The 27,150-nt window shown below is 50.3% G+C and overlaps 4 protein-coding genes across 13 annotated transcripts in view; 3 read left to right on the plus strand and 1 right to left on the minus strand.

The window, feature by feature from the left end:
• Positions 1–2,911, plus strand: part of LOC127033291 (butyrophilin subfamily 1 member A1-like) — a 65,489-nt gene extending 62,578 nt beyond the window's left edge. The window contains exon 9 of the mRNA XM_050921242.1: positions 1,854–2,911. Coding sequence (XP_050777199.1) covers positions 1,854–1,976 — 123 coding nt within the window. The 3' untranslated portion in view covers positions 1,977–2,911. The remainder of the gene's footprint in view (positions 1–1,853) is intronic.
• Positions 1–21,492, plus strand: part of LOC127033316 (E3 ubiquitin-protein ligase TRIM39-like) — a 227,224-nt gene extending 205,732 nt beyond the window's left edge. The window contains exons 6-7 of the mRNA XM_050921314.1: positions 1,468–1,853; positions 21,349–21,492. Coding sequence (XP_050777271.1) covers positions 1,468–1,853; positions 21,349–21,477 — 515 coding nt within the window. The 3' untranslated portion in view covers positions 21,478–21,492. The remainder of the gene's footprint in view (positions 1–1,467; positions 1,854–21,348) is intronic.
• The window catches only part of LOC127033353 (zinc finger protein RFP-like), a 161,094-nt gene that overhangs the window by 79,687 nt on the left and 54,257 nt on the right, over positions 1–27,150 (minus strand). The window lies entirely within an intron of this gene.
• Positions 1–27,150, plus strand: part of LOC127033274 (zinc finger protein RFP-like) — a 168,571-nt gene that overhangs the window by 10,470 nt on the left and 130,951 nt on the right. The window contains exons 1-3 of one of the 10 annotated variants that reach the window (XM_050921170.1): positions 11,043–11,462; positions 12,898–12,993; positions 14,936–15,166. The exons of 8 other annotated variants lie outside the window; for them this stretch is intronic. In XM_050921170.1, the coding sequence (XP_050777127.1) occupies positions 11,058–11,462; positions 12,898–12,993; positions 14,936–15,166 (732 nt within the window). In that variant the 5' untranslated portion in view covers positions 11,043–11,057. Of the gene's footprint in view, positions 1–11,042; positions 11,463–12,897; positions 12,994–14,935; positions 15,167–27,150 lie in introns of those variants that run through there. One more of the 10 variants, XM_050921169.1, reaches the window with a different exon arrangement.

The raw sequence follows: 27,150 nt of genomic DNA on the forward strand, positions 1-27,150 counted from the left end.
ACCGAATAATTAAGCCTCTATTTAAAAAAAACACTTAAAAAACATTAAAAGGAAAAAGGGCAAAATGTTTCCTGGTTTACCAAAAACCTCAGCCTAGATCTGCCCTTGCGGGTGGGGGTGCCGATTGCATGGTTCGCCCGGGGTGCCAGTTGCTGGCAGCTAGCCTAGGGCCGCCCCTGTTCTTTGTCATGATGAAAAAACAGTTCTATGAGTTCAGAGTGGGGACGATGTTATAAATATGAAAGCCTGAAATCTCACCTCTCTTATCCTTTCCCCCTGCAGACACTCTGCCCTCTGAACTGGAGAGAAAAAGAGGGCAACCAGTAGGAGCACACAGACAAGGTGAGATTGCAGCCTCTTCCCAGTGCCAGTCCCTCTCTGTGGCCCCACCCCTGTTCCTCTTCCCCCAAGGCCCTGCCCCCTGGCCAGGCCAGAAGCCAGAGCGGAGCTGACACCCAGGGAGCCTGGGCTGCACTGGGGAGCCCTATTTCCTCCACCTGCCCTGAGTGGCACACTCTGGGGAGCAAGGACATGGGCCCAGGCCTGCTCCCAGGGCAAGCAGAGGGTTAGGGGCTCTCCACAGCCACCAAGACTCCTAGTCTGCCCAGGGGATGGGAACTTAGGAGGAATGGGGTGGGGCCGCAGATGGGATGGGGCCACCAGCTGAGGGACCTCGTGCACCCCTCCCCCAATTCCACCAAGGTTCAGGAACTCCTGGGGACATCGCAAGCTGGCGTCACATAAAAAATCCTGACACCAAGGTTAGTGCTGAGTTCATGCCCACACTGATGAACAGAAACACTCACTGAGCAGCACCTGAACAGAACTCTCTGCCCTGAGCGCTGACACATCCCTCTGCTTTACCCCAATGCCGGGAGTCTCCTGATCACGCTTCTCCAATATCCTGGCTTTCCTCTAGGCAGGGTTGGGCTCTCCCACTGGAGCTGCTCACTGCTTCCTGGATTGGGGAGACGCTCTCCCTCTGATGCTGCCAGCATCTCCCTTCTCTCTAAGCAGGTGATGTTGCTACCACACCCAATGCCACCTCCTACTCTGGTTTTAAGCAGCTCTTCCCCAATGCTGCATCTTCCTCTCTGTTCCCCAGTGTGGGTGTGGCGGCTGCCTTTAGAGGAGGCAGCTTCCCTCTGAGGTTTAAAGCTGGTACCTGCCTCCTCTGCTCCCTCCTCAAAAAAAGCTGCTGACACCTTCCTGGCTGTGTCTCTGCCCGTGAGAATGGACCAGCCCCAGCAGAGGCAGAAGGGAGCTGAAGCTTCTGGAAGCAAATGAGAAACACACTGAGGAGCTGCAGTGACATTTCTGCTCAGTCTCAGGTGCCCAGGACAGAGGCAGCTCCCTGGGATCCAGGACTGACCCAGCCAGGATGGGGCTGCTGGGGAGAGAGAGAAATGGTCCCAGCCTCCCCCAGGGCTGAGCTCTGCCCCTAATGCTCTGATTCTCTCTCCCCAGTGAATGTGACTCTGGATCCAGACACGGCTCATCCCCAACTCGTCCTGTCTGAGGATCGGAAAAGTGTGAGATGGGGAGACACACAGCAGCGACTGCCTGACAACCCTGAGAGATTTGACTATGATCCCTGTGTGCTAGGCTGTGAGGGATTCACCTCGGGGAGACATTGCTGGGAGGTGGAGGTGGGAGATGGGGGCTGCTGGGCTTTGGGGGTGGCCAGAGAGTCTGTGGGGAGGAAGGGACAGATCAGCTGTAGCCCTGAGAGGGGGATCTGGGCTGTGGAGTGGCTGGGTCAATTCCAGGCTCTCACCTCCCCTGTGACCCCCCTGTGCCTGAACCAGGCCCCCAGCAGGATCCGGGTTTGTCTGGACTGTGACCAGGGGCAGGTGACATTTATCGATGCTGGTGACGAGGCCCCGATCTTCACTTTCCCGCCGGGCTCCGTCCCTGGGGAGAGAATCCGACCCTGGCTCTGGGTGGGGGGATCCCGGCTCAGACTGTGTCCCTGAGACATGCAGGGAAGGGGTGAGGGTATATCTCACTGGGATCCAGGCCTCTGCATTTGTCCTTGTGGAACCTCATCAGATTTCTTTTGGCCCGATCCTCTAATTTGTCAGCCTCTCTAGCCTCACACACCCTTGTCTCTGTGACCTCTCCCTGTACTCTTTCTATCCTGCCATCTCCATGACCCTGGCGGTTGCTTCCAGTCTCAGCTCTGCACCATCTGGACTGTCAAACCATAGGGAGCATTGAATGAGCAAGGTAGAGAAGCCAATCTCATCACTGCCCCAGGGATTGTGCAGCCTGTTTGCCACTGTCCTCTATGATAGAGGAGGACTCGGTCAGACAGTGTCACTGAGTCATGGGGGTGGGGGGAACAGCCCCCTGGGGATGAAAAAATGGGCTTTCCTAGCCACAGTCATCCTAGTACCTATGACCTGGAAGACTCCTGTCTTCCCAATCATCTGGCTTCTTAGCTCTATGACCCCTGGAACCCTCACCCCCTCCCTCCCTGCAGCACCAGGTTGAAGAAATCCTGGGGGTGCAGAAGGAGAAAAGGGACCCTGAGGGGAAGATGTGGCGGTTGGGAGGCAGAATTAATGTGGGGCTGGGGACAGGCAGATGTGGGGTGGCAGGGACAAAGAATTAGTTAATTGGGATTTGGTGTTTTGATAAGAAGCTGAAAGCTCCGCACCAGCCGAGAGCCTGTAGAAATGAGTGACTAGCGTAGACACTTCCTACATCGATAGAAGGGTTTTTTCATCAATACAGTAAATCCACCTTTAGGGGAAGCAGTAACTAGGGCAACAAAGAATTCTTCTCTTGACCTATCTGTGTCTACATCAGGGGTTAGATCGATCTACCTACATCACACGGGGTGTGAAATTTTCACAGCTCTGAGCGCTGTAGCTAGGCTGACCGAAGTTTTAGGTGTAGACCAGGTCTAAGGGCTTGTCTACATCAGAAAGTTGCAGCGCTGGTGAGGGAGTTACAGCGCTGCAACTTAGGAGGTGTACACATCTGCAGGGCACCACCAGCGCTGCAACTCCCTGTTTGCAGCGCTGGCCGTACTCCCGTTTTGTCTCGAGTGTAGAGGATCCAGCGCTGGTGATCCAGCGCTGGTAATCAAGTATAGACACTTACCAGCGCTTTTCTTGACCTCCGTGGAATAAGCAGGTATCCCAGCATACCTGAGGAAGCCTCTGGTAATCAAGCAGGTCTCCTTCCCCGGCTTGCTCTCGCGTTCCCCGAACCCCGAGCAAGCAGGTCTCCTTCCCTGCGGTTTGCAGGGTGGTTCGGGGAACGCGAGAGCAAACCGGGAAAGGAGACCAGCTTCGCCGCGGTTTGCTCTCGCGTTCCCCGAACAAGCAGGTCTCCTTCCCTGCGGTTTGCAGGGTGGTTCGGGGAACGCGAGAGCAAACCGCGGCGAAGCTGGTCTCCTTTCCCGGTTTGCTCTCTCGTTCCTCGAACCCCCGAGGAAGCAGGTCTCCTTCCCTGCGGTTTGCAGGGTGGTTCGTGGAACGCGAGAGCAAACCGGGAAAGGAGACCAGCTTCGCCGCGGTTTGCTCTCGCGTTCCCCGAACAAGCAGGTCTCCTTCCCTGCGGTTTGCAGGGTGGTTCGGGGAACGCGAGAGCAAACCGCGGCGAAGCTGGTCTCCTTTCCCGGTTTGCTCTCTCGTTCCTCGAACCCCCGAGGAAGCAGGTCTCCTTCCCTGCGGTTTGCAGGGTGGTTCGGGGAACGCGAGAGCAAACCGCGGCGAAGCTGGTCTCCTTTCCCGGTTTGCTCTCGCGTTCCCCGAAACCCGAGCAAGCAGGTCTCCTTCCCTGCGGTTTGCAGGGTGGTTCGGGGAACGCGAGAGCAAACCGCGGCGAAGCTGGTCTCCTTTCCCGGTTTGCTCTCGCGTTCCCCGAACCCCCCTTGAAGCCGCCCAACAGCGCTGCAGTGTGGCCACATCTAACACCACTTGCAGCGCTGGTTGCTGTAAGTGTGGCCACTCTGCAGCGCTGGCCCTATACAGCTGTACTAATACAGCTGTAACAACCAGCGCTGCAAAATTTTAGATGTAGACATGGCCTCAGTAAGAATAATGGTATATCTACACTACAGTCACTGCTACAGCAGAGCTACATCAGAGCTACAGCTGGGTCGCTGAAGTGCCATAGTGTAGGTGCATCCTGCATTGACGGAAGTGTTTTTTTCCATCGCTCTAGTTAATCCCCCTTTCTGAGAGGCCGTAGCCAGGTCACCGGCAGAATTCCATTGTCTGCACCGGGGTTAGGTTGATCTAGCTGTGGCACTCAGAGCACACGTTTCACAGCCCTGAATAATGTCACTAGGTTGATCTAAGTAGAGTAGGCCTAAGAGGGGTTTCCCTGGAGCTAGCTGGAAACACAGGGGATGAGGGATTGGCTGGCAGCTTGGTGTGTGTGAGGCAGAAAGCCAAGAGAACCAGTCATGAGTGTGATCCCGGCAGGAGACTATGGCCTGGTCTACAGTGGGGGGTGGGGGTCGATCTAAGTTACACAACTTCAGCTACATGAATAATGTAACTGAAATCGACATACTTAGATCTATTCACCGCGGTGTCTTCACTGCAGTGAGTCAACTGTTGCTGCTCCCCTGTCGACTCTGCCTGCGCACCTCGTGGCACTGGCGTACAGGAGTTGACGGGAGAGCACTTGGGGGTTGATTTATCACGTCGAGACTAGACGCGATAAATCGACCCCTGCTGGATCGATTGCTGCCCACCGATCCAGCAGGTAGTATAGACATACCCTGAGAACTTGCTTCAGGCACAGGGTTCCCTAGAAAGGCAGACGTGGAGTTCTGAAACAGGAAACTGCTGGCTTCTGTTTGTTTCTACCGTGTTCAGGACACAGACGTGTGGATGTTCTTTGTAAATAATAAAGATTGCACCAAAGAAATACCTGGCTCCTATAATCAGTTTCTCCTGCCAACAGAAGAACTTAGCAAGGCCCCAAACACTGGCTAATTGCTGAGGTCAAAGGAGCAAAGGTACAACCCGAGTCAGAATCTAGACCTGTGGAGGCAAATGCGTTGATGGAAAACACTTGCAGGAAACTCCAGAAGCAAAGATTGTGAGCAGATTGCTGCTAATTGTGGACTTCGGCATGTCCAGCTTTGTGTGCTGAGCAGTCCCCATTGTCCCTTCTCTCTGAGCTAATACGCCTCTCCCCAGAGTCAGGCAAAACCCAGACTAGGATCTCTGGCTCATATTCCCCGTAGCAGAACTAGTCCACACAGTGATTATGGGCTCAGTATTGGCTCAAGGAGAAAAAACGACTAGAAGAGACTGGGGCAGCTGGAATGGGGTGGGGGATGGGGGTGAAGGGATGAGTAGGATTGATTGTTACTTTCCGTTCTGTATTTGGTGTTTTACAAAGTTTAAAGCTAAAATCTTTCCAGCTCTTAGGTGGCGTTTTGAAGGGTCTGGGCTGTAACCTTTAGACAGCAAAGTCATAAAGCTTAGAGCAGGGGTGGCCAACTTGAACCTGAGAAGGAGTCAGAATTTACCAGTGTAACAGTACATTGCCAAAGAGCCACAGTAATACATCAGCAGGCCCCAATCAGCTCCCCCTGCCCCGCTGCCAGCGCCTTCTGCCCACTGGCAGCCCTGCTGATCAGCACCTCCCCCTCCCTCCCTGCAAGTCCCAATCAGCTGTTTCGTGGTGTGCAGGAGGCTTGGGGGGTGGGAGAGGAGCAAGGGTATGGCAAGCTTAGGGGAGGAGGTAGGAAGGGGCGGAGTGGGGGCAGAACCTGTGGCAGAGCCAGGGGTTGATCATTGAGCACCCCCGGCACATTGGAAAGTTGGTGCCTGTAGCTCCAGCCCTGGAGTCAGTGCCTATACAAGGAGAGTTTTAACTTCTAAAGATCTACGTGTGTCTCAGGAGCCACAGGTTGGCCACCCCTGGCTTAGAGCATTTACCAATAAAATCACCCTTCAGCTCAAAGGTTGCTCCAGATTAATGAGTTGCTGCCGTTTTCATGCCTTGTCACTAGCACACACCAGTTCCCTCTGACCTTAACCCAGGGAGCCCCTGTAGCCCAGCTGGTCCCAGGCGGCTAGTTAGATGTTCAGCAAGACACAGCCAAGCAAGGCTCCTCTGTAAACACATTGTCACTGAAATAACTCAAGGGGTTTTAGTTCCCACTTATAGTTGTTTCAGTGCAAGTCTGTGTGTGGCTGTGGATGCCCTCACTGTGCATTAATATAACCCTTCTGCTGGGGGAGCTGGCAGCAACCAGGGCCGGGTTCAATATCTAGGGGTTCCTCTTCAACAATACAACACAGAACTGGCTATGGCCCCCACCCAGTAACCTGGGAAAATTACACACCACCCTGGATGCCTCTGGGAGACAATACTTCTCCTCTCGCGAGCACAGAGTCAGAGTGTAGAAAAGAAACTTTTAATGAAAGGAGGGAAGTAACCTGGTATTAATTTGGGAAAATGCCACAAACAGGATTCATAAACATAAAACCATGAGCAAACACCCACCTCAGTGTTCATTGGGCAAGTCCGTTTGCTCAGGTTTCTAAGTCCAGCAACCAAAATTTCCTTTAACCTACCTCTTCCTTCTCCCTCTGCCACACTCCCAGTAAAGACCCAGAGTTCAGAGGTGCATCTGCAGAGTGCACCTCCCACCCTGGCGAGGGTGTGGGGAGTGGTACACCTTGTCACGTTGCTGTCCAGGCATTTGCTCTGGCACTGGCTGCCCTGCCAGCAGTTCACCGCTCTACTCACCACTTCACCAGCCACTCAACCAGCTATCCGCTCACCACCCCACCTTCTCTGGGAGGTCTTGAGGTCCTACAAGTTAGCACAATTCTCAGAGATTTCAGCTGTTAGTGGGGCAGCCTCATTATTGGTATAGACAGGGCAGGCTATTGTATCAGATACAATGTCCCAAAGCAGGCCTAATGCTTAGGCCTGGTTATCTGATATTTCAGTTTGGTTGCTGTGCAACCAGATGCACCCTTGAGTCTCAATCAGCTTTGTTATTACACAGTAGAGAAATAAAAGATCAAATAGTGTCTGGGTCCCACATCAAAGGACACAAGTACCTGTCCCAATCCTCTCTCAAATGCACTGGACTTTGGCACCCACATCTCCTGCCCAGCGAGTGCAGTTTAGTTGAGGGTGAGCCCCTCAATCAGGGAATGCCAAGCACAGTTCTGCTGAAGGATAACAACCCTTTAGTACTCGCCCCAATAACAAAGTGACTGGTGATCCAACACCAGCCAAAAGTGACCATTTTGGCAAAGCAGCCCCATCATGCCGAACGCCTAGGCAGGGTGGTTGTGCCCATGCAAACAAGGGCAGCTCCTTAAGTCCTCTTCCCCAGCTCATCACTAGGTGTCAGGAGAGAGCTCATTCAGATCCTACTTACACTAAGGGCTGGTCTACACTACGGGGGAAAATCGATCTCAGATACGCAACTTCAGCTACATGAATAACATAGCTGAAGTCGAAGTATCTAAGATCGAATTACTCACCGTCCTCACGGCACTGGATCGATGTCCGCGGCTCCCCATGTCGACTCCACAACTCCAGTCAGGTTGGTGGAGTTCCAGAATCGATATAAGCGCGTTCGGGGATCGATATATCGCATCTAGATGAGACACGATATATCGATCCCCGAGCAATCGTTTGCTACCCGCCGATACGGCGGGTAGTGAAGACGTAGCCTGAGAATGTCCTAGCTTGATTGATGGCATATCTACACAGCACCTAGGAGGTGTGATTCCCAGCTTGGGTACATATACACATGCTGACTCTGCTGGAGTGCACACACTACCAACAGCAGTGGGGCCATGGCAGCAAGGGGGCGGTGTGGGCTAGACACTGGAGTACTATCCAGCCCGACCCCCATCTGGACACGTACTGTGTAGACAGACCCTGAGATTAAGCATTTGTGTTCTTGTTTGTTTGCTTCCTTCTCCCCTTTTCCTTCAATTCCCTTTCTGCTTCTTTACAGCCCCTGCTCCCATTCCCTGCCTATGTAGTTCCTGCTTCCTTCTTTCCTTATCTTGCTCCTGCTCCACCTCCTGGCCTCTCCTTTCTCTTCACCTCATTCTGCTTCTGTGCTGCTGATATGAGACACCTCCCATTATCAGCAAAACCATTTCTGATTCAGAAAGAACAGAAGCCCAGAGATCCCAGTAGTCATGGCCACAGTGACTCCTGTATGGGAAATCCAAGAGGAAACCAAATGTCCAATTTGCCTAAAATATCTCATGGACCCAGTGACAACACACTGTGGGCACAACTTCTGCCAAGGCTGTATCACTCAGTGCTGTGAGACATGGACAGAGGGGGACTATGATCCTTGGTGCTGCCCCAGCTGCAGAACCCTGATCCAGAAAAGGGCTCTCTGAAATAACTATCAGCCAGAAAATATAGTGGAAAAAATTAAAAATTGGATTTCAAACAAGGAAAAGAGCATCTGTATGAGAGAAATGACAAATCCCTGGATCTGTTCTGTGAAGAGGACAGGGAAGCCGTGTAAGTGTGTTGTGAGAGATCCCCTGAGCACAGATCTGACACGGTGCTTCTCATGGAGAAGGCTATAGTATAAGGGGCCTACAATCAATCAGACATAGGCCCCTCCCCTGACCCCTGAGGACCCACCCACCTGTCACTCTAAGACCTGTCCCATGGGGGTATTACTTCCGGGGTCAATGCGGACACATGCGTGGAAGCAAAGGGTGTCATGTGACCCCTCTAAGAACTCCTCCCACCACCCTCTACCAATCAGGATGGGTTTCAGCTGCAGAGAACCTCCCGAAGAGCAGATTTAACCAATCGGGGGGAGTTCCAGAGTGGGATGACCTGCGCAGAAGAGGGTCGTGTGACCCCTCGAAGAGCACTAACTCACCTTTGAGTATCTCAACTCTCTTAGTCATTGTTAGTGAGCTTTCAACGTCCCCTCTCCCTCGCTACACAGTGTCTTTCTTTGGTGCTTGACCTTTAGCAAACAGCAGAGTCAGTTCCAGGAAGGGAAATACCCAGTTATGCTGCAGGTGGGGCATATTTCTGAGCTCAGGAAAGTGAACCTGACCCTGTTCTACTGTCCAGAGGGAGCCACAGCTGCAGATAACCCTGTGGAAAGTCTCCAGGATGAAGCTACTCGTCCCATCTGTAGGGAGTATTTCAGAGAACTTGTCACTCTGGAGCATGGGTACAATTTCAGCCAACCCTGAATCACCCAGTGCTGGAAGGGATCCAATGCAGATGTCTCCTGCCCTCAGTGCAGAGAAACTGTGCAACAGAGAAATCTCAAGCCAAACAGGCAGCTGGTGAAAGACACAGAAACAGCCAAACAGCTGAGTTTAGAGGCAGCAAAGGAATCAGCGGAGCTGTTCCTTGGGTAGGATGAATCGGGATGACCGCCCGGTGGGCGGTGTGGGGATGCGAGGAGGTGAGTGGCAGCCATGCGGGCAGATGGTGAGGAGACTGGTGGGGAGGTGGAGGGGGTGAGGAGACAGGTGGGAAGGCAAACGGTGGGCAGCCAGGAGCTGGGAGGGAGAGAGGAGATGAGCGGCAGGCAGGCGGGTGGGGGAGGAGTCAAGTAGTGGGCACACCGGGTGGACGGTGAGGAGACTAGGGGGGATGTGAGCAGCAGTCAGGAGGGTGAGGAGATAGTGGAGACAGCAAACCTTAATTAAACTGCCCCGTAAATCCACAGACTCGGTTTACAGTGAAAACACCCAGCCAGGTTTATTGTCAACAAAGCACAGTAATAGCACCTGGCAGATTCTACAAGGATACTAAGACATGTATGCTCATGACAATGGATGTAGCTTAGTCAGTGGTTGGACTTTCCACTGCTCACTAGGCTGGTCAAAGACACTCCTTCTGAGATACATCTGTATACACCAATACAAACAAGTTGCGTAGTGCCTCTGATATACCAGTGTGCCACCCATAGCCTTGTACGTGCTGGTTTGATTAAAATATCTCTATCCATCATGCTGTCATCCTGACCTTATCTACAGGATGGGTTAGTTCCTGTTCTCTTTGGGGAATGTGCTGGTATCTGGGTGTTCTGGTACCACCCTTCTGGAATGTGCTGGCGTGAGTGTTCTGTGCCCAGCACCTCTTAGGAATATGTGTTTCTGCAAGATCAGTCCTGTGCTTGCCAAATTCTGTGAGCAGGGCCTGCCTCTTGCTTACAGCTTAACTTTGCTTTATATCAGCAAAGTTTTGACTGCTTTAGTTCAGGCCTCAGGCCTCATACCAAGCCTCTAATACAAGGCCTTATGTTTCAGGTCCTCTTCTTACTACAGTTTCAGGTGTTTACCTCTGAAAATTTTGTAGTGTTCAAACCATGGGGGTCCCGACCCAAAAGGGGGGTCATGGAGGAGTTGCAAGGCTACTGTAGGGGACTTGTGGGATTGCCGCTCTTATTTCTGCACTGCTGCTGCCTTCAGAGCAGGGGAGCTGGAGAACAGCGGCTTCCGGCTGGCGGCACCCAGTCCTAAAGCCAAAGCCAGTGCCACCACCAACAGCAGTGCAGAAGGGAGGGTTGCAGGGTATGGGGGTGGGGGCAGGTTACCATACATCTGGGTGTTCCAGGCAGCCTTACATCCTGGTTGGAGGTTGACAGCTTGGGTTGCTGCCTCTCAACCCTGGTCAGGGGCTGACAGCCACCCTCACTTCTGCCCTACTTTCAGAGCTAGGCTTCCAGCCAGCAGCCACGGAGCTTCCTGCAGCCAGGAGAGGTTCCCAGAGGTGGGTCTGAGACGGCTTTGGGAGTGACCTCTGCAGAGGAATAGAAAGTCCCAGCCTGGGCCGGGACTAGCAGCTGGGGTGCCCCCAGCCCTGCCTCTCCCCTACAATACCCAGATTTCATGGTCTATGAAACATTTTTCACAGCTGTGAATTTGGTAGGGTCCTATTCATCAGACTTCATTCAAAGATTCTTTACAGTGCACAAAAAACAAACAGCATGTGACCGCACCCAGACAAGAAATGCCTAATAAAAATGCAAACTTTGATCAACCCATTTCTGAGCAGAAGAAAGTGAAAGTAAATTCCTCTCTTGTCTCTTTCCTGCACTAGAAGCCATGGCTGCTGCGAATCCAGCAAAAACTCTCCAGGATGAAGTGACCTGTCCCATCTGTCTGGAGTATTTTAAAGATCCAGTGTCTCTAGACTGTGATCACAGTTTCTGCCGAGCCTGCATCACCCAGTGCGGGGAGGGATTCGATACAGACATCTCCTGCCCTCAGTGCAGAGAGATCTTTCCCCAGAGGAACCTCAGGCTGAACAGGCAGCTCAGGAATATTGTGGAAGCAGCCAGAGAACTCAGGTTGCAACCAGAACCAGAGAGTCTGTGTGAGAAACACAAGGAGCCTCTAAAACTGTTCTGCAAAGAGGACGAAATCCTCATCTGCCTGGTGTGTGACAGATCCAAGGAGCACAGAGATCACACTGTCATTCCTACAGAGGAAGCTGCTGAAGAATTCCAGGTAGGAAATAACCAACTATTTTTAAAGCCAGAGCCTTGAGAAACTCACCTTCCCCCAGCATTAGAGTTTCCCTGAGCCCCAGACAGCCACTCAGTGAGCCTCCAGTGGAGAGGAACAAAGGATTTCAGGCCTAAATAGGTTTCCCAGCAACTGGGAATCCTCCAAAGGTCATGCAGATGGAGAAGCGAGGCCCTTGATAAATGTCCTAAGTCTTACATGTTGGAGTGAAAAAGGAGTGAAGAACCTGCAACTCACCACACTCAGCGCCAGTGGCAGCTCCTGTCCCACAGGGCTGGGTCCAGCTCTCCACAGAAGAGTTATGGCTGCAGAGAACCCTGTGGAAAAATTCCATCATGAACCTACTTGTCCCACCTGTCTGGAGTATTTCAAAGAACCTGTCAGTTGGGAGAGTGGGAATATTTTCTGCTGAGTCTGCCTCACTCAATGCTGGGAGGGATCCGATACAGCTGTCTCCTGACTGAGCAATAATTAAGAAAGGCCATTAGGAGGGAAAGATGCCTTGATAAAGATCCCAGGCCCAGAATGGAGATGAGGTTTCCCACTGGGATCCAGAACTCCAGTGTTTCTCCATGAGAAGTTTAAATCTAATGCCGGCCTGCACTAGAGGAGATCACTGTGCTAAACACTGTGTAGACCCCGAGGACCTTGAGTCCACATACAAAAGGGCTCCAGGCAGTACAGATCCATGCCAAATACCATAGGAATTATACTGGATTGTAGCAAAACTAACTCCTGAGCGGTGCTGACCTGTGTCAGGCTGAAAAACCAGCCAAAGTGGTTCCATTAGGCCTTACACTACTCTCCCACAGTGCAGCATTTTGAAATCTCTGGAACCCCCTTCTGGGAGCTTTGCTGGGAGCTAGGGAACAGGTACCCGGGCAGCATTAGCACAGGGAGGGTTCAGGACAGCACTAGGGCAAACGCCAAACATTCTTGTCAAAAATCAACACATCTAATAGGATTTGTCCTCATACTCAGACTAGTTCTGTCCAAGCAGTCCAGTCTCCAGGGCTTCAGGGCTGAAATTCAGTGGGAGTTGGGCTCCTTTGAGAATCCCAGTCCATATTTCAAGCCCTGGTGGCTTCTGGAATTTGTATCACTTTGTTTGTTAAACCTTCTTAAAAACAGGATATTTCACATAGTGAATGAAAAATCCAGCAATCTGACCTCAGTTTCATGTTGGTGTAAATCAGTGGAGAAACAAGATCAAACAATTTCAGCGAGTCTGAAAACAAAACACTTGCAGTGTCTAGTAATATGACTCCACTTCCTTGGTATATCTGATATCATAAACGTACTGGGTTCTCCACTCATCAATAGAGTGTTTGTTTGTGCTGGAAAAGCTCCCCGCCCACATACACTCTCACTCCTAAATCTAAAATAACACCCCACAAATCATTTTCTGTTTCTTCAGGAAAAGATTCAGGCCTATTTGCAGACTCTGAGGGAAGAGAGAGAAAAGCTGCTGGGACGTAAAGCGAGTGTACAAATGAGAAGCCAGGAATATCTGGTAGGTGCCCATCGTTATTAACCTGCATTGTTAATGAGCTGGATGGAGGGGTATTCTGAATAAGAGCAATAAGGAGAGGCAGGGGCAAACTGGAGGCCCAATTATGTTTTATCTCAATCAATGGGGGGTAAAGCAGAAATTCGTTAAGTGGGGAATAATCACAAGGAAATCAAAATTAGTTGTTTTAGCAGGAATTACTGCTTGGGCCTACACCACAAACCAGTGTTTTTCAACTTATTTTCATTTGGGGACCCCTCTGGAAATTTCGAATGGAGGTGCAGAGACTCCTTTGGAAATCTATTGTCTGTGTGTATAGTTGAATTCTGTTCAGTCAGTTTTCAGTCTAAGTCTTTTGTGGAGCCTTTAGACATAGTCCACGGACCCTGAGAGGTCTGCAGGCCACATTTTGAAAACCACTGCCATAAACTACTTTCAACCATTATATTTTATCTACTCCATATTAGCTACTATTAGTTTAATGAAACTCACTTTATAGGTAACAGTTTATATTTATGAACTAACAGAATTTTGAATTAGAAAATCCAATGCACTAGAACAACCCCCCGATACACGGTCACTCTGCAGTTTCACAGTTCTCAGCCTTGTATAAGCCCAGAGTTTGGAGGATGTTTAGTTTTAGGGAATCCTCTTGTGCAATCTTTGTTTACAATTTTAAGATCCAGCTTAAATAGAGACACGTATTCCTGGGTGTGATGTGTTGGGTTCTATCCCTCTGCTCCTTTCTGGCTTACAGTCCTTTTGCATTCACCTTGTATGCCTGAAGGTGCTGTCCAGATATTTTGTTTTACAGTCCTTACTATTTTCACTACAGTTCACATCCTCCTTATTTATTGTCAGTTTCTTTTAATTAGAATTTATCTTCTAATGCAGCTTATTTCCTTCACATGTCACTCTTGTGAATGATTGCTTTGTGGCCTTGGGGAATGTGGACTTTTCTGTCCATTGCTTCATGATCCTGGGATACTCTGTATGTGTGTATGTGTGCACACACATCCATATAAAGGGCCTGAAAAATCCTCTCCCTAGAAAAGGATAACATGTTCCTCTACAGATTCTAAGCTTTCATTTCACTTAGTGAATTAATTTCTAGCTTTTGTGGATGTGATAAAAATCTTCCCAACGTAAACTGAGTGTATCGAAAGCAAAGCTCTCTGCCTGAGTCTGAGGCTTTTTGTGTTATAGTTTTATCTGTTTTTTTCTCTCCATCTGCCTCTGTCCACATGGTTCTGAGTAGAGCTGGGAAAATACCAGATCTTTTTCCCTGGCTAGATATTAAAAAAAAAATTGGCTTGAACCAAAAATTATTTTTATAATATTTTCAGCAAATCATAAATTTGACTTTTTCTTGGTCAAAAGAAATGTTTCATTTTGACAAAATCAAAATGTTTTGTTTCAGTTTTGACTATTTATTTAAATATATATATAATTATATAAAAAAGAAGGAAATCTTCAACCAACAAATAATTTCACATTTAAAATCCTGGAAAAAAAATTTAAAAGAAAATATTATGATTTTTCATTTATTTATCTTTGTAACAAAACAACTGAGTGAAAGTGACAGGAATTCATGAAACTTTCAGTATTGACAAAGCTGCATTTTTCCCTGAAAAAAAAATGTTGTGCAGAAAACATCACCCAGCTCTAATGGCTGAGTCCTCCTGCTGCTTTGGATCTGCATATCCGAGGCTATCAATAATACATTATTCGAACCATGTCAGACGTGGGAATGTCCCTTTATGAGATTCTGAGGCCAAAAGGAAAGGTGTGAGAAAATCCTCTAGTAACCACAGGGCATTGCACAGTGTCAGGTGACTTAAAATGTGCAAAGAAATTCTCCCTCCTGCACACTCAACACTTTGTGACAGAACCCCAGGCTCCAGCCATGTCCCTGACCAGCCCGATCCCTATTTTTTTGTTACAGAGAAAGACACGAACTGAGAGACATAAGATTGTGTCTGAATTTCAGCAACTGCGGCAGTTCCTGGAGGAACAAGAGAGACTCCTGCTGGGCCAGCTGGCAGAGCTGAATGAGGAGATTGTGAAGATACAGAATGAAAATATCACCAAACTCTCGGGGGAGATTTCTCGTCTCAGTGAGCTGGTCAGTGAGATGGAGGGGAAGTGTCAGAAGCCAGCAAGTGAATTCCTGCAGGTGAGACTGAGTTAGAAATACTCCAGATCCCAATACAGGGACAGGACAGTTCCTAAAACATGAGCACTGCTGTCCAGCAGTCAGAGGTCCCAGTGTAACTCGGTGTGTGCATTCCTGAAACGTGAATTATTATTATTCTTTGCAGAGCCACAGACACATTGATATTAGAGATGGAAAAGCCCCATTAGTTAGGAAATCCATGGCCCTTGAGCCAGGGAAGGGCCTCTTTCATAGATGCCAACTCTGTGGATGCACCAGGGCTGGAGCACTCACGGAGAAAAACTAGTGGGTGCTTAGTACCCCTGGGCAGCTAAGCTCCCCCTTCCTCCCAGCACATCTTGCTCGCTGGCAGCCCCGCTGATCAATTCCTCCCCTTCCCTCCCAACGCCTCCCACCCACCACAAATCAGCTGCTTTCACAGCATGCAGGAGGCTCTGGGAGGATGGGGGAGGAGCGGGTATGGGGCATGCTTGGGGCATGCTTGGGGGCAGGGAGCAGAAAAAGGCGGAGTGGGGAGAAGCAATCAGGAAGAGGTGGGATGGGGGTGTGGGCTTGGCAGAGAGGGTGGAGTGGTGGCAGGGCGTGTGAGGGGTCGGGGTGGGAGGAGGCAGGGTGTGGGAATTGGGGGAAGGAGTGGAGTGGGGGGGTCGAGCACCCGCTGGCTAGAGGGGAATTTGGCACCTATGCCCTCTTTCCCCCATACTTCCAAAATCCCTTCTTTGGAGTGTTAAGTGTGTCAGAAGGGACTGAAATACGCTCTCTCACTCTCTCTCCTCTAGGATGTCAGAAGCACCTTGAGCAGGTACGTGTCTCTCTCTCACTCCCCCTCCCACTTCACAACACTGGGAAAGAGCTTGGAGATGATGTTATCACTGCATCTTGCAGGGGCTCTACAGCAAAATGTGTGGGGAAGGCAGGAGTGAAAGTAACTTAAAGGACTTGCTAGTACTCCTGGAAGGGGAGGAGAGGGGCCTCAACCGGAAGAGGTGAGACCTTTAAATCCTGGGGCTTTTAAATCAGGATTTAAAAGGCTTGGGGATTCATCTGAAGCTAGGAGCTTGGCCCTTTAAATTACCCCCAGCTGGAAGCCCTGGGGTTTGGGCAGGGGTGAAAGTAATTTACATTTCTTACCCATATGGTCCAATCACAAGCAACCCACCTCTCCTACGTATTTCATGGATCCCTCCCATTGCATGACATGGATAGAAAAATAAAGCTACTATTACTACTACCAGTGCTGTCTGCAATAAAACTTTACTATTGGAATAAGCCTGAAAAAGTGAAAACTCAATGTCACATTTTTCTCCGTGTCTTCCCTCCTCCTCCAGCCAGGCTGTGGACACTAGGCTCGTGCTTTCTCCCTGCCTGGCACTGAGCAGCAGCTGCAGGGGCTTTCCTCTAGCTTGCAGCAGGGAGACTGGCTGAGGGAGGGAGAAGCCTGCCTCCTGCATAAGAACAGTTTAAACTCAGCTGTTTCCTGAGTGGTTCATTAACATTTCAAAGAGGATCTGCAAGCAGTTTGGACATCACAGCCATGATCCTCTGCTGGGGAGGGAATGGGATAAATTTGAACTTGGAAATGATTCCTGATTTTGATTGCGATTTTTGTGTATAGGAGATCCCCTCATCCTGGGGGCAGAAAAGAACTGCCCCTGCCATGGTCACACACTGTTCTCATGCAGGCAGCAGCAGCAGGCATCTCAGCCAGTGTCTCTACTGCAAGCTAGAGCCTAGAGGAGAACCCCTGCTGGGGGTGGGGCAGGAGGAATGCAGAGCCTTGTCTGCAGCCTGGCTGGAGGAGGGGGAGGGAGGAGATGAGAAATCAATGTGACAGTGAGTTTTCCCCTTCCACCTGCTTTTATTAGCTCTGGATTTAAGCAGTGGAGCCAAATGCTTGTATTTGTTGTGTATATTAATATCGGAGACAAGATCCCCTCATCCCGGAGGGCAGACAAGGACTGCCCCTGCCATGCTCAAACGCACCCTATCCTCTTCCCCCCAGCTACTGTGAGTGAAATTAACAAGGATGCCAGAAACCACTCCTAACCCCGAGGGCTGAACCACTCAAGGAACAGCTGAGTTTAAACTATTCTTATGCTTAAATAGGCTTCTCCCTCCCTCAGTCAGTCTCCTTTTCTTACCAGTCCTCCTTACCAGCTTGTACCAGCTTACTTTCACCTCTTGGGGAAGGTCACATTCTGGATCCAAATCTCTCTGATCAATTTTATCCTGAGGTTCTCACCCTTTTATAGAAAGACTCTGGAATTATCCATACAGTCGGGAAGACTGACCTCAAGTATTTCCTAGACATGTCACCTCCCTGGGGGACTGGCTGTCTCAGGATAGTGAGGATGGAATATGGGCCTGTCACTGTTGGGGCCCTGGTCACTATTCAGCCCAGGACAGCAGTGGTCAAGAGTCTGTCCCACCTGAGGACTGTTTGGAGACTTGTGTGGAATGAGCTGGGGAGGGAGGAGTTGGTGTCTCAGTCTAGTTCCTAGTGGTCAGATTTCTACAACACTTCACCTGGGAACCTCCTGTCCCTCCGAGCATGGAGGCCATGGAGTGAATTGGCCATGGAGATTCAATTCCCCTTTTATCCCCAGAGCAGGTCTCTCCAGGCCAGAGTTGAAGAATATTAATGGGTCCTTTTGAGGGAAAGTTTCACTGCCATGGCCTGTGCTGCACCTGCTCTGAGGCTGGGAGAAGCAGAGGAATTCTAACTCCAGACCCATTAGAGAAGCAGCTCTCTAGCAAGAACTTGTGAGTCAATACATGAAGTAGAATCGCATGAAATTATTCTGTCCAGGTGCGAGAAGGGGAAGTTCCAACAGCCAGAGGAGATTTCTCCTGAACTGGAAGAGCGAGTCAGTGGTTTCTCCCAGAAAACTATTGCCTTATTGAAGACTGTGAGGAAGTTCAAAGGTACTTACAAGGGATCTAGGAGGGGAAATTGGGATGAGCATCTGAGTCTATCGGAGGAGAATGTCTCTGGCCAATTGGTTCATAATTAGATTATGTGTGTATTTAATTGTTGGGTGAGAATGCCACACACTTGGGGTCCAAGTCACTCAGGTTGATTAATTCAAACCTTTATTTGTATCTAAAGCATGCCTTGCAATTACAGTTACTATGAAAGTAAGAAATGACACATATACTGAACGAAGTACTGGCCAGTTGCCTACTCCTGGACCATAGGCGAGTTATAGTGGATTTCTCTGTGAAGCTCTGATTACCCCTTACAATGTCTGAGATATTATACACATCCAAATTATGTGTGTGTTAGGTTTTTTTCCAGTCACCTTTGGAGTGTTATGAATATTAAGTATCTTTTATAACTCATACAGTGCAGATGCATGAACTTTTTAATTCTCAGGGCTTTTGCTGTCCAAGCTATTTCCATGTCATTATTTTTTTTTCTGTTTGGCTAATTACTGCTGATTATGCATAGGTCTCTTCGACCCTGTTCGCTGCATAGGTTTTTTTTTTTTTTTTACTTTGCTAAGTGCTCCTGGGCAGTACATTTTGGGTGTCTGTTATCTTTAAGCACATTGTGTGGTCAAAAAATCCCTTTGTCCCACATAGGAACTTATGAACACATCACTTAATTAACAAGACAACTTAAGACAACATTTCCCTTATGTCAAGCAAACTGCTAACCAGGCGAAAGCCAAGTCAGTCGGTATAAACGCACAATCTCAGTCTGTCCAAACTTATGCAAGACCCTTGTACCAATTCTCAATTCTGAACATAATAACTAGTGGAAAGCAGATAAACTGAGGAGATGTAGGGGGGCTCAGGCATTAGGATGTCTCACATAAATTCACGATTTACTGAAGGTCACAATGTTCAGGCCCAAATTTAGCAAAACAGCCTAATTTGGGGCACCTGAGTTTCTCTCTCCCAACTAGAGACCTGCAAGGCAGGTGCTCCAGAGCTGTGCAGCCTCCACTGCTGCAGGTGGAGTCAGTGGAGCTGCAGGTGCCCAACCCCTCTGAGAACCAGGACCCAGGTACCTAAAGATTGGCACCCAAAATCTAGAACCTAAATTAAAGGCCATTTGTTAAATCTGGACCCAGCTCATCACTGTGCTCTGGTCTCATATGGCAGCTAGTCTGGGCTAAATGGGGTGGAGGGAAGGAGAAAGCTCCTCCCCCACGGTGAGGGATCCCTCCAGCACAGGAGCCTCTTGTGCCTCCTCCACAGCAGCTGCAGGCACAAGGTGTGTTCCTGAGAGGGCTGGGAATGGGGTGGGGGTGGTGAGGGTGGGTGGAAGAGGGAGGGGGTAGACAAGGGATAGAGGGAGGTGAGCAGTGTAAAGCTGGGCCTCTGACACTCTGCACACTGGGCAAGACACATGGGGGCCATTGTCATAGGGATGTAACTCTGGCTGGCTTCAGAACTTTCTTAGCCTGTGCCAAGGTCTGTACCAGCCTCTGCAGCCGCTGAATAGCATAGTCATAAATTGTATCTCTTTCCTCCTTTCCCCCTCCAGACACTCTGCTGTCTGCACTGGAGACAAAAAGAGGTAGGTTGACGAAATTACCCAAAGGGTAAACGGGACACCATGTGGGGCTAGTCCGAGCCCTCCCCACTCCACCCCAACAGGGCTGATGTTGCTGCTTGCCCAAGCACTGCCTGCCCCCCATGCACTGGCATTGCTGCTAGCTTGAGCCCTGCCTTCCTCCCTGCCTGAGCTCTGCCTCCCCACCTGTTTGGGGCTGGCATCACCACTCGCCCCGCTGCTCGTTCCTCTGCACCCCACTTTTGTCAAAAAAGTCAGGATGGCCAGAACACGGCTTAAATGGGATCATTCAGACAGGGTGATAATGTGTTTAAATTATGAGAAAATTCCAATGAAAACATCTTCATGAGATTATGACTAACATTACCAACCAAACCAAACCCAGCCATGACACCCAGCTCTAAAAATAAACCCATTAAACAGTGACGAGATCAGAAGTTGAAGTCACAAATACAATCCTGACACCAACCTTTTTGGCTGAATTCATGCCCACACTGATGATCAGAAACACTCTCCCTGGGCAGCATACAAACACCCTTAACTCTGACCTTGGGGTTTTCATAGACAATCACTGGACTTTTAATATAAAATTGAGAGGAATGAGTAGAGAGCTCCCACCCCTGAGTGCTGACAGATCCCTTTCCTTCACCCCAGTGCAGGGGTGTCTCCCCATCGCTCTTCTCCAACATCCTGCCTTTCCTTTCGGCAGGGGTGGGATCTCCCATTAGAGCTGCTCATTCTTTCATAGATTGGGGAGATGCTCTCGCTTTGACGCTGGTCCATCTCCCTTCTCTCTAGGCTGGGGATGGGGCTACCCCACCCAATGCCACTTCCTACTCTCTGGTCTTAATTGGCGCTTCCACAATGCTGCCCCTTCTTCTCTGTTCCTTGGCCCTGGAGTGGAGGCTGCATTAGGGGAGGGGGCTTCCCTCTGGGGTTTAAAGCTGGTACCTGCCTCTTCTGATCCCTCCTCACTGAAAGCTTCTGACATCTTCCTGACTGTGTCTCTGCAACTGAGAATGGAGCAGCCCCAGCAGGAGGAACTGAAGCCTCTGCAAACAAATGAGAAACCAGTGAATTGGTTCCTATTAAACAGTGAGGAACAGCAGTGACATCTCTGCTCAGTCTCAGGTGCACAGGACAGAGGCAGCTCCCTGGGATCCAGGCCTGGACTGTCCCAGCCAGAACAGGGCTGCTGGGGAATGTGAGAAATGGTCCCAGTCTTCCCCGGGGCTGAGCTCTGCCTCCAATGCTCTGATTCTCTCTCTCCCCAGTGAACGTAACTCTGGATCCAGACACGGTTCATCCTCAACTTGTCCTGTCTGAGGATTGGAAAAGTGTGAGATGGGAAGAAACACGGCAGGATCTTCCTGACAGTCCTGAAAGATTTGACACTGAGCCCTGTGTGCTGGGTTGTGAGGGATTCACCTCGGGGAGATATTGCTGGGAGGTGGAGGTGGGGGATGAGGGAGGCTGGTTTGTGGGGGTGGCCAGAGAGTCTGTGAGGAGGAAGGGACAAATCAGCCCTGAGGAGGGGATCTGTGCTGTGGGATGTGTCTTGGATCAGTTCTGGGCTCTCACCTCCCCTGCAACCCCTCTGCCCCTGAGCCGGGTCCCCAGCAGGATCCGGGTTTGTCTGGACTGTGACCGGGGGCAGGTGACATTTATCGGTGCTGGTGACGAGGCCCCGATCTTCACTTTCCCGCCGGGCTCCGTCCCTGGGGAGAGAATCCGACCCTGGCTCTGGGTGCTGGGGGTAGGATCTCGGCTTCACCTGCGTCCCTGAGACCCGGGGGTGGGGGGAGAGGGAGGGAGAGGAATATCCCACTGGGGAGCCTGAAATCAGCCCCTCTAGGCTCAGACAGTGCAGTCTCTATGATTTGCTCCTCTGGACTTTCTATCAGGAAGTCTCTGCGACCCAGAAAGTTGCATCTGGTCTCAACTCTGTGCAGTCTCTGGTGTCACACCATAGAGAGCCTTAGGTGAGGTAGAGAAGCCGATCTCGTCACTGCCCCAGGGATTGCGCAGCCTGTTTGCTGCTGTCCTCTATGATACAGGAGGACTCTGGGGATCCTTGGTCAGTGTCACTGACATGGGGGGAAGAGCCCACTGGGAATGGAGAAATGGGCTTCTCTAGCCACAGTCATCCTAGTCTCTCTGACCTGGAGGTCTCCTGTCTACCCAACCCCGATAGCTCATCTCTATGGCCCCTGAAAGCCCCTCACCTTCCCTGCAGCCCCAGGGGTTCTTCCCCCCTCCCTCTCCCATCTCTGGTGCTGCAGGAGGAGCAGAGAGGCCCAGAGGGGCAGATGGGGGGCTGCAGGGGCAGACCTGAGGGAGGGGCTGGGGACAGAAGTGATATGGGGGTTGAGGAGTAGAATTAACAGCTGGGCTAGGGACAGGCAGATGTGGGGGTGGCAGGGACACAGAATTAATTAATTAGGATTTGGGGTTTTGGGGAGAAGCTGGAGGCTCCCCAGGAACAGGGAGCCTGGGAGAGGGAGACCCAGAAACTGGAGAGTCTGAGGGTATGGCTACACTTGAAACTTCAAAGCGCTGCCGGGGCAGCGCTGCGGCAGCGCTTTGAAGTGTGAGTGTGGTCGCAGCACCAGCGCTGGGAGAGAGCTCTCCCAGCGCTGCACGTAAACCACATCCTCTATGGGTGTAGCGTGCAGTGCTGGGAGCCGCGCTCCCAGTGCTGCCGCCCTGATTACACTGACGCTTTACAGCCCTGTATCTTGCAGCCCTCGGGGGGTGTTTTTTCACACCCCTGAGCGCGAAAGTTGCAGCGCTGTAAAGCACCAGTGTAGCCAAGCCCTGACCTGCAAGTCATGCGGGAAGGGATACTATAGTGGGAAGCAGTTAGAGGGTGCGGTGATGTCAGCTGGATGAAGGTGTGGAGAGTCAAGTACTGGGCAGGTTTAACCAGAACGGGGGAAATGAAAGAATAAAAGAGAAAAAAAGAAATAAAACCAGTGTAAAGACAGAAGCCTGGAGAAAGTGGCGGGAAACTCACATGAAGAGTGAAAGCAAAATCGTCCTGAGAGAGGAAATGCTCTAGGTCAGGCAGCAAGAGAGGAATGGATAAACTCAAGGGAGAGAACTGAGAACCTGGAGAGCAGGGCTGTCCTTAGCCATAGGCAGAATAGGCAGCTGCGTAGGGCACCACTCTGCCTGGGGGCACCACTCTGCCGGGAGCCCAGACAGACAGGAAGCAGTGGAGCATGTAAGAGCAGGGCTGCTGGGTCCTAGAGAGAGCAGAATGCTGCACAGTCTGAGGGAGGGGATTGGCTGCTGGGGTCTCTGGGAAGGGGAGAGAGTAGGGGTTGGGGAAGGAGCTCACCTGTGTGACTCTTTCCCCCCGGCTGAGGTGAGGTGAGGCAGGCTCTGTGGCTCTGGAACCAGTATCCTTTGTTGTCCCCCATAACATCTATTTTTCTTCCCCCCCCCCCCCCCCCCGTAGCATCCCCTCCTTTCTCCCTCCTCCCCAGGAGCAGCCCTCTCTCTCTCCTCCCTCCCCTCCGTCAGGGCTGGGTTGGTGAGGTGCTGGGGGAGAGGGGAGGCTCGCTGCCTGCCTGCTGAGGAATGAAAGTGAAAGTAACTCACTTCCTCGGCAGCGAGCCAGGATTGGAATGTCACACAGGGCTGGGTTGGGGTTAGCCAGATGTGTGAAAAATCAGGATAGGGGATTGGGGTAGGGTGAGCAGATAGCCCTATTTTATAGGGACAGTCCCAATTTTGGGGTCTTTTCCTTATATAGGCTCCTTTTACCTCCGCCCCCCTCCTGATTTTTCACACTTGCTGTCTGCTCACTCTAGGTGGGGGTAATTGGTGCCTATATAAGACAAAGCCCCAAATATTGGGACTGGCCCTATAAAATCAGGACATCTGGATCTGGTCACCCTAGCTGGGGAGCCTCTCCCCCGGGCTGACAGCTGCCAGCGATCCATCTCATCCGGGGGGAGCTGCACAGGGCAGGATGAGCTGCTGTGGCTCCATGGGTGCCCCGTCCCTAAGATCAGATGCTGTGCTAACTTCACCATGGCCTGTTGGGCTGGCGATGGTGCCCATTGGCGTGTGATTGGACCTGAGGGTTTGCTGCTGCTGTTGCCACTCTACACCCCAAGAGGTGGATTTTGGGGTCCTGCAGTTTTCCACCTATCTCCTCCTCTACTGCTGCTGTTGGACCAGCAGGCTGAGGGGTGAGCCAAGCACGAAAGCAGTACTGTGTTGCCATTTAGATTGTCATTTAACAACTTTGTTTGCCAAAAATTCTTGCTAACAATCCTGAATCCAATTTCAATATTTTTTTAAATCAATATCTTAGCCAAAAACAGAAAATTAAGTTGTTGACAATTATTAGTGACAGGTTTGGTTTGAGGCAGGGAATGGGCCACTTTTCATCAGAGAAACAAAAAATGTTGACTGACTTTCATATAGCCTGTTACTCCTGATAAGAGCCCTCCAACAACTGTAATATGCTCATCTCCTTACTAGTGTATAAAGCAGGGGTCGGCAACCTACAGCACACGTGTCAAAGGTGGCAAGTGAGCTGATTTTTGATGGTATGCAGCAGCAGGCTGAGCGGCTCAGCCCATCACTGCTCTGGGGTTCCGGCTGCTGCCCTATTGCCAGCTGGGATACCAGCCGTCGGCCCCACTCAGCACCTGCTGCTGGCCTGGGGACCCCCAAGGAACCCCAGGCTGTCAGCGGGCTGAGCAGGCCAGCTGATCCACTCAACCTGCTGTCAGCCTGGGGTTCCATTCACTCAGCCGGCAGCGGGCTGAGTGGGCTGGTGGCGGGCTGAGCAGGGCCGGTGGGGGGTTGAATGGCTCAGTCTGCTGCCAGTCTGGGGTGCCAGCAGCACTCAGCCTACTGCTACTCCAGGGTTCCGGCTGCTGGCCCTTGCCAGTCAGGAGCCCAGCCGCCGGCCCCCCTCTGCCTCCTGCCAGCCTAGGTGAGTAGAATCCCAGGCTGGTAGCAGGCTGAGGGGGGTTGGCAGCCGGGATCCTGGCTGGCAGGAGTTGGTGGTCAGAACCTCAGACCAGCAGTGTGCTGAGCAGGGCCTGGGATCCTTGTCTAGGGTTCCAGCCACCAGCCCCGCTTAGCCCGCTGCCGGTTTGGGGTTTCATTTACTCAGCTGGCAGTGGCCTGAACAGGATCGGATTTTTGTATGACATAACTAAATTCAACGAAATAGGAAAACAAGAGCAACTAATGACAAAGTGCAAGAACCTAGAGAGCCTCCGGAAGCACGGTGATAGTTTTGATTTAAATGGACTTGAACTGTACTAAGAATTGAGTGCACTGTCATCAATGTTGCCACATGCAAAATCGGTGATGGACATTGTACAGTTTATTCATACCCGCAAACTTGTTGACATATATCCTAATGTGTACATTGCCACTCGTATTCTACTGACAATTCCTGTAACAGTAGCATCAGGAGAACGGAGTTTCTCAAAACTAAAGCTCATTAAAAACTATCTCCACTCTACAATGAATCAGGAATGCCTAACTGGTCTTGCTATTCTTGCAATCGAACAAGACACGACTTTGTCTTTGTCATACGATGACATTATTACTGATTTTTCAGCCAAAAAAGCCAGCAAGATTGCTTTTAATTAAAAACAAATCTTTGTTTCAATACCTCTTCATATAAATTTCCAATAAAATTTTGATAAATTAAAAAAATTATATTATTTGCATCATTGTCATAATTTTTTCTATAGTGCTGCTTCTTTAATGCTAGTCCATCAGCATTACAGTGTGCTTTATTAAGTTAAACTGGTTTTAATAACATGAATGTGGCAAGTTTTCCAATACTGTAAGCTTATATTTGTGTTGCTAAGAGCAGATCAGGCACAGGGGCACCATTTAATAATCACGCCTAGGGCACCATAAATCCTAAGGACGGCCCTGCTGGAGAGGAATGATCTGTGATAGGGAATAGAGAAGGGTTGGGGAGATGCAGAGAAATAAACAGGTGGAAAAGGAGTGCTAGAGAAAATGATGTGTAAAACTAGGTGAAATTAAAGAAAAGGGAGGTGAGAAAACATGAATATTTCTGAAAGTGAGAGACTGTAACATTAATTCAGCCCCACAGTTCAGGGCCAGTACTTCCACTTTGGTACCTTTCAGAACAACACTTCTTCAAATTTGTGGATATTTTTATCACGTGTTCTGGTTATGAAAGTTTCCTCTCAGCTCCTTTTAAGCTAACATTTACTTAAGGTAAATAAACAAGACACATGTTTGATATGTTTCATATCTCTTTAATTTTCCAGCTGTGATTTTTGAAGGCAGACATGGGTTGACATAAACAATTAGCGGGGGGGGGGGGGGGAATACCAATACCAATGAGGACCTCTGTGTATGTCATTATGATAGCAACATATTACAGTAAGATCTAGGCTATCGAGCCTGCACTCTGGGTCATGTGCTTTACAGAAACATGCACATCAGGAATTGTTCAAGAGGAGAGAGCTGGTTGGGTCACTTTACTTCTCAATTTCCAAACCTGTCAGCGCGTGGCAGATATTCGCAGTTTGGAACAGCAGGATTTTATGGCACATCACCCCACAATCAACAGATTATAATAGTTTTAACTATCATGTGAATTGAACTACTAAAGAAGAAAACTAAAATATAAGTCAGGTAGAACCACTCAATCCCCACTCTCACAGCGGCAAGGTTTGTAGCCTGGCCTCCCCACTCACCAGCACACTTCCCCACCACTTGAACTTCAGGAAGAATTGCCATTGTTTCTGAGGCCAAACACTAGAGTGGGATTTGACACACACTGTGCCTGCAGGTCCACAAATGCTCACTAGACAGATTAGATTAGAGATCACAACTCTAGTGCTCTCTTCCTGACTCCATTGTGCAGTGGTGGGTAGTGACATGTAACCAGATTGTACGTATTTCATACTTTCATCTCAAAAGGCAGTAGAAATGAGTTGCTAGTGCCTGGGCTTTCCACATTGGAGACCTAGATTCTCTTCCTAGTTCTAGCTGAAGTGACCTTGCTCAGCTTCCTGATTACCTTGTAAACTGGGGAAGAAAGTGTCTGATACTTCTCTGATTTCTAGGGCTGGGGGCATGGAGTTTTATTAATGATAAATTTTGTGATCAGGGGCAGCACGGGGGGGAATTACGAGGGCTATAGCCACCCCAAAAGTTCCCTTAGCCACCCCCCCCATAGCCACCCCTCCCAGTGCAAAGGTGAAATGGGCTGAAGATGAGCTGGGGCTGGAGCCATGCACAGCCGTGCCCACTCCCCAGCACAGGGCTACCCTAGCTGGGCCAGGCTCCGGGGTGCAGTGTGTCCCTGGGGGGCTGCTTGTGTAGCTGAAGCCCTACCAGCTCTGGCAGGAGAACAAGGATGGAGTGAGTGGGCCATAAGGGTGAACAAGCAGATGCTGGTATCCGGACTTACTGAGTGGGAGGCAGGAGCCTC

This window comes from Gopherus flavomarginatus, chromosome 12 (genome assembly GCF_025201925.1).
Source record: "Gopherus flavomarginatus isolate rGopFla2 chromosome 12, rGopFla2.mat.asm, whole genome shotgun sequence".
NCBI lineage: Eukaryota > Metazoa > Chordata > Testudines > Testudinidae > Gopherus > Gopherus flavomarginatus.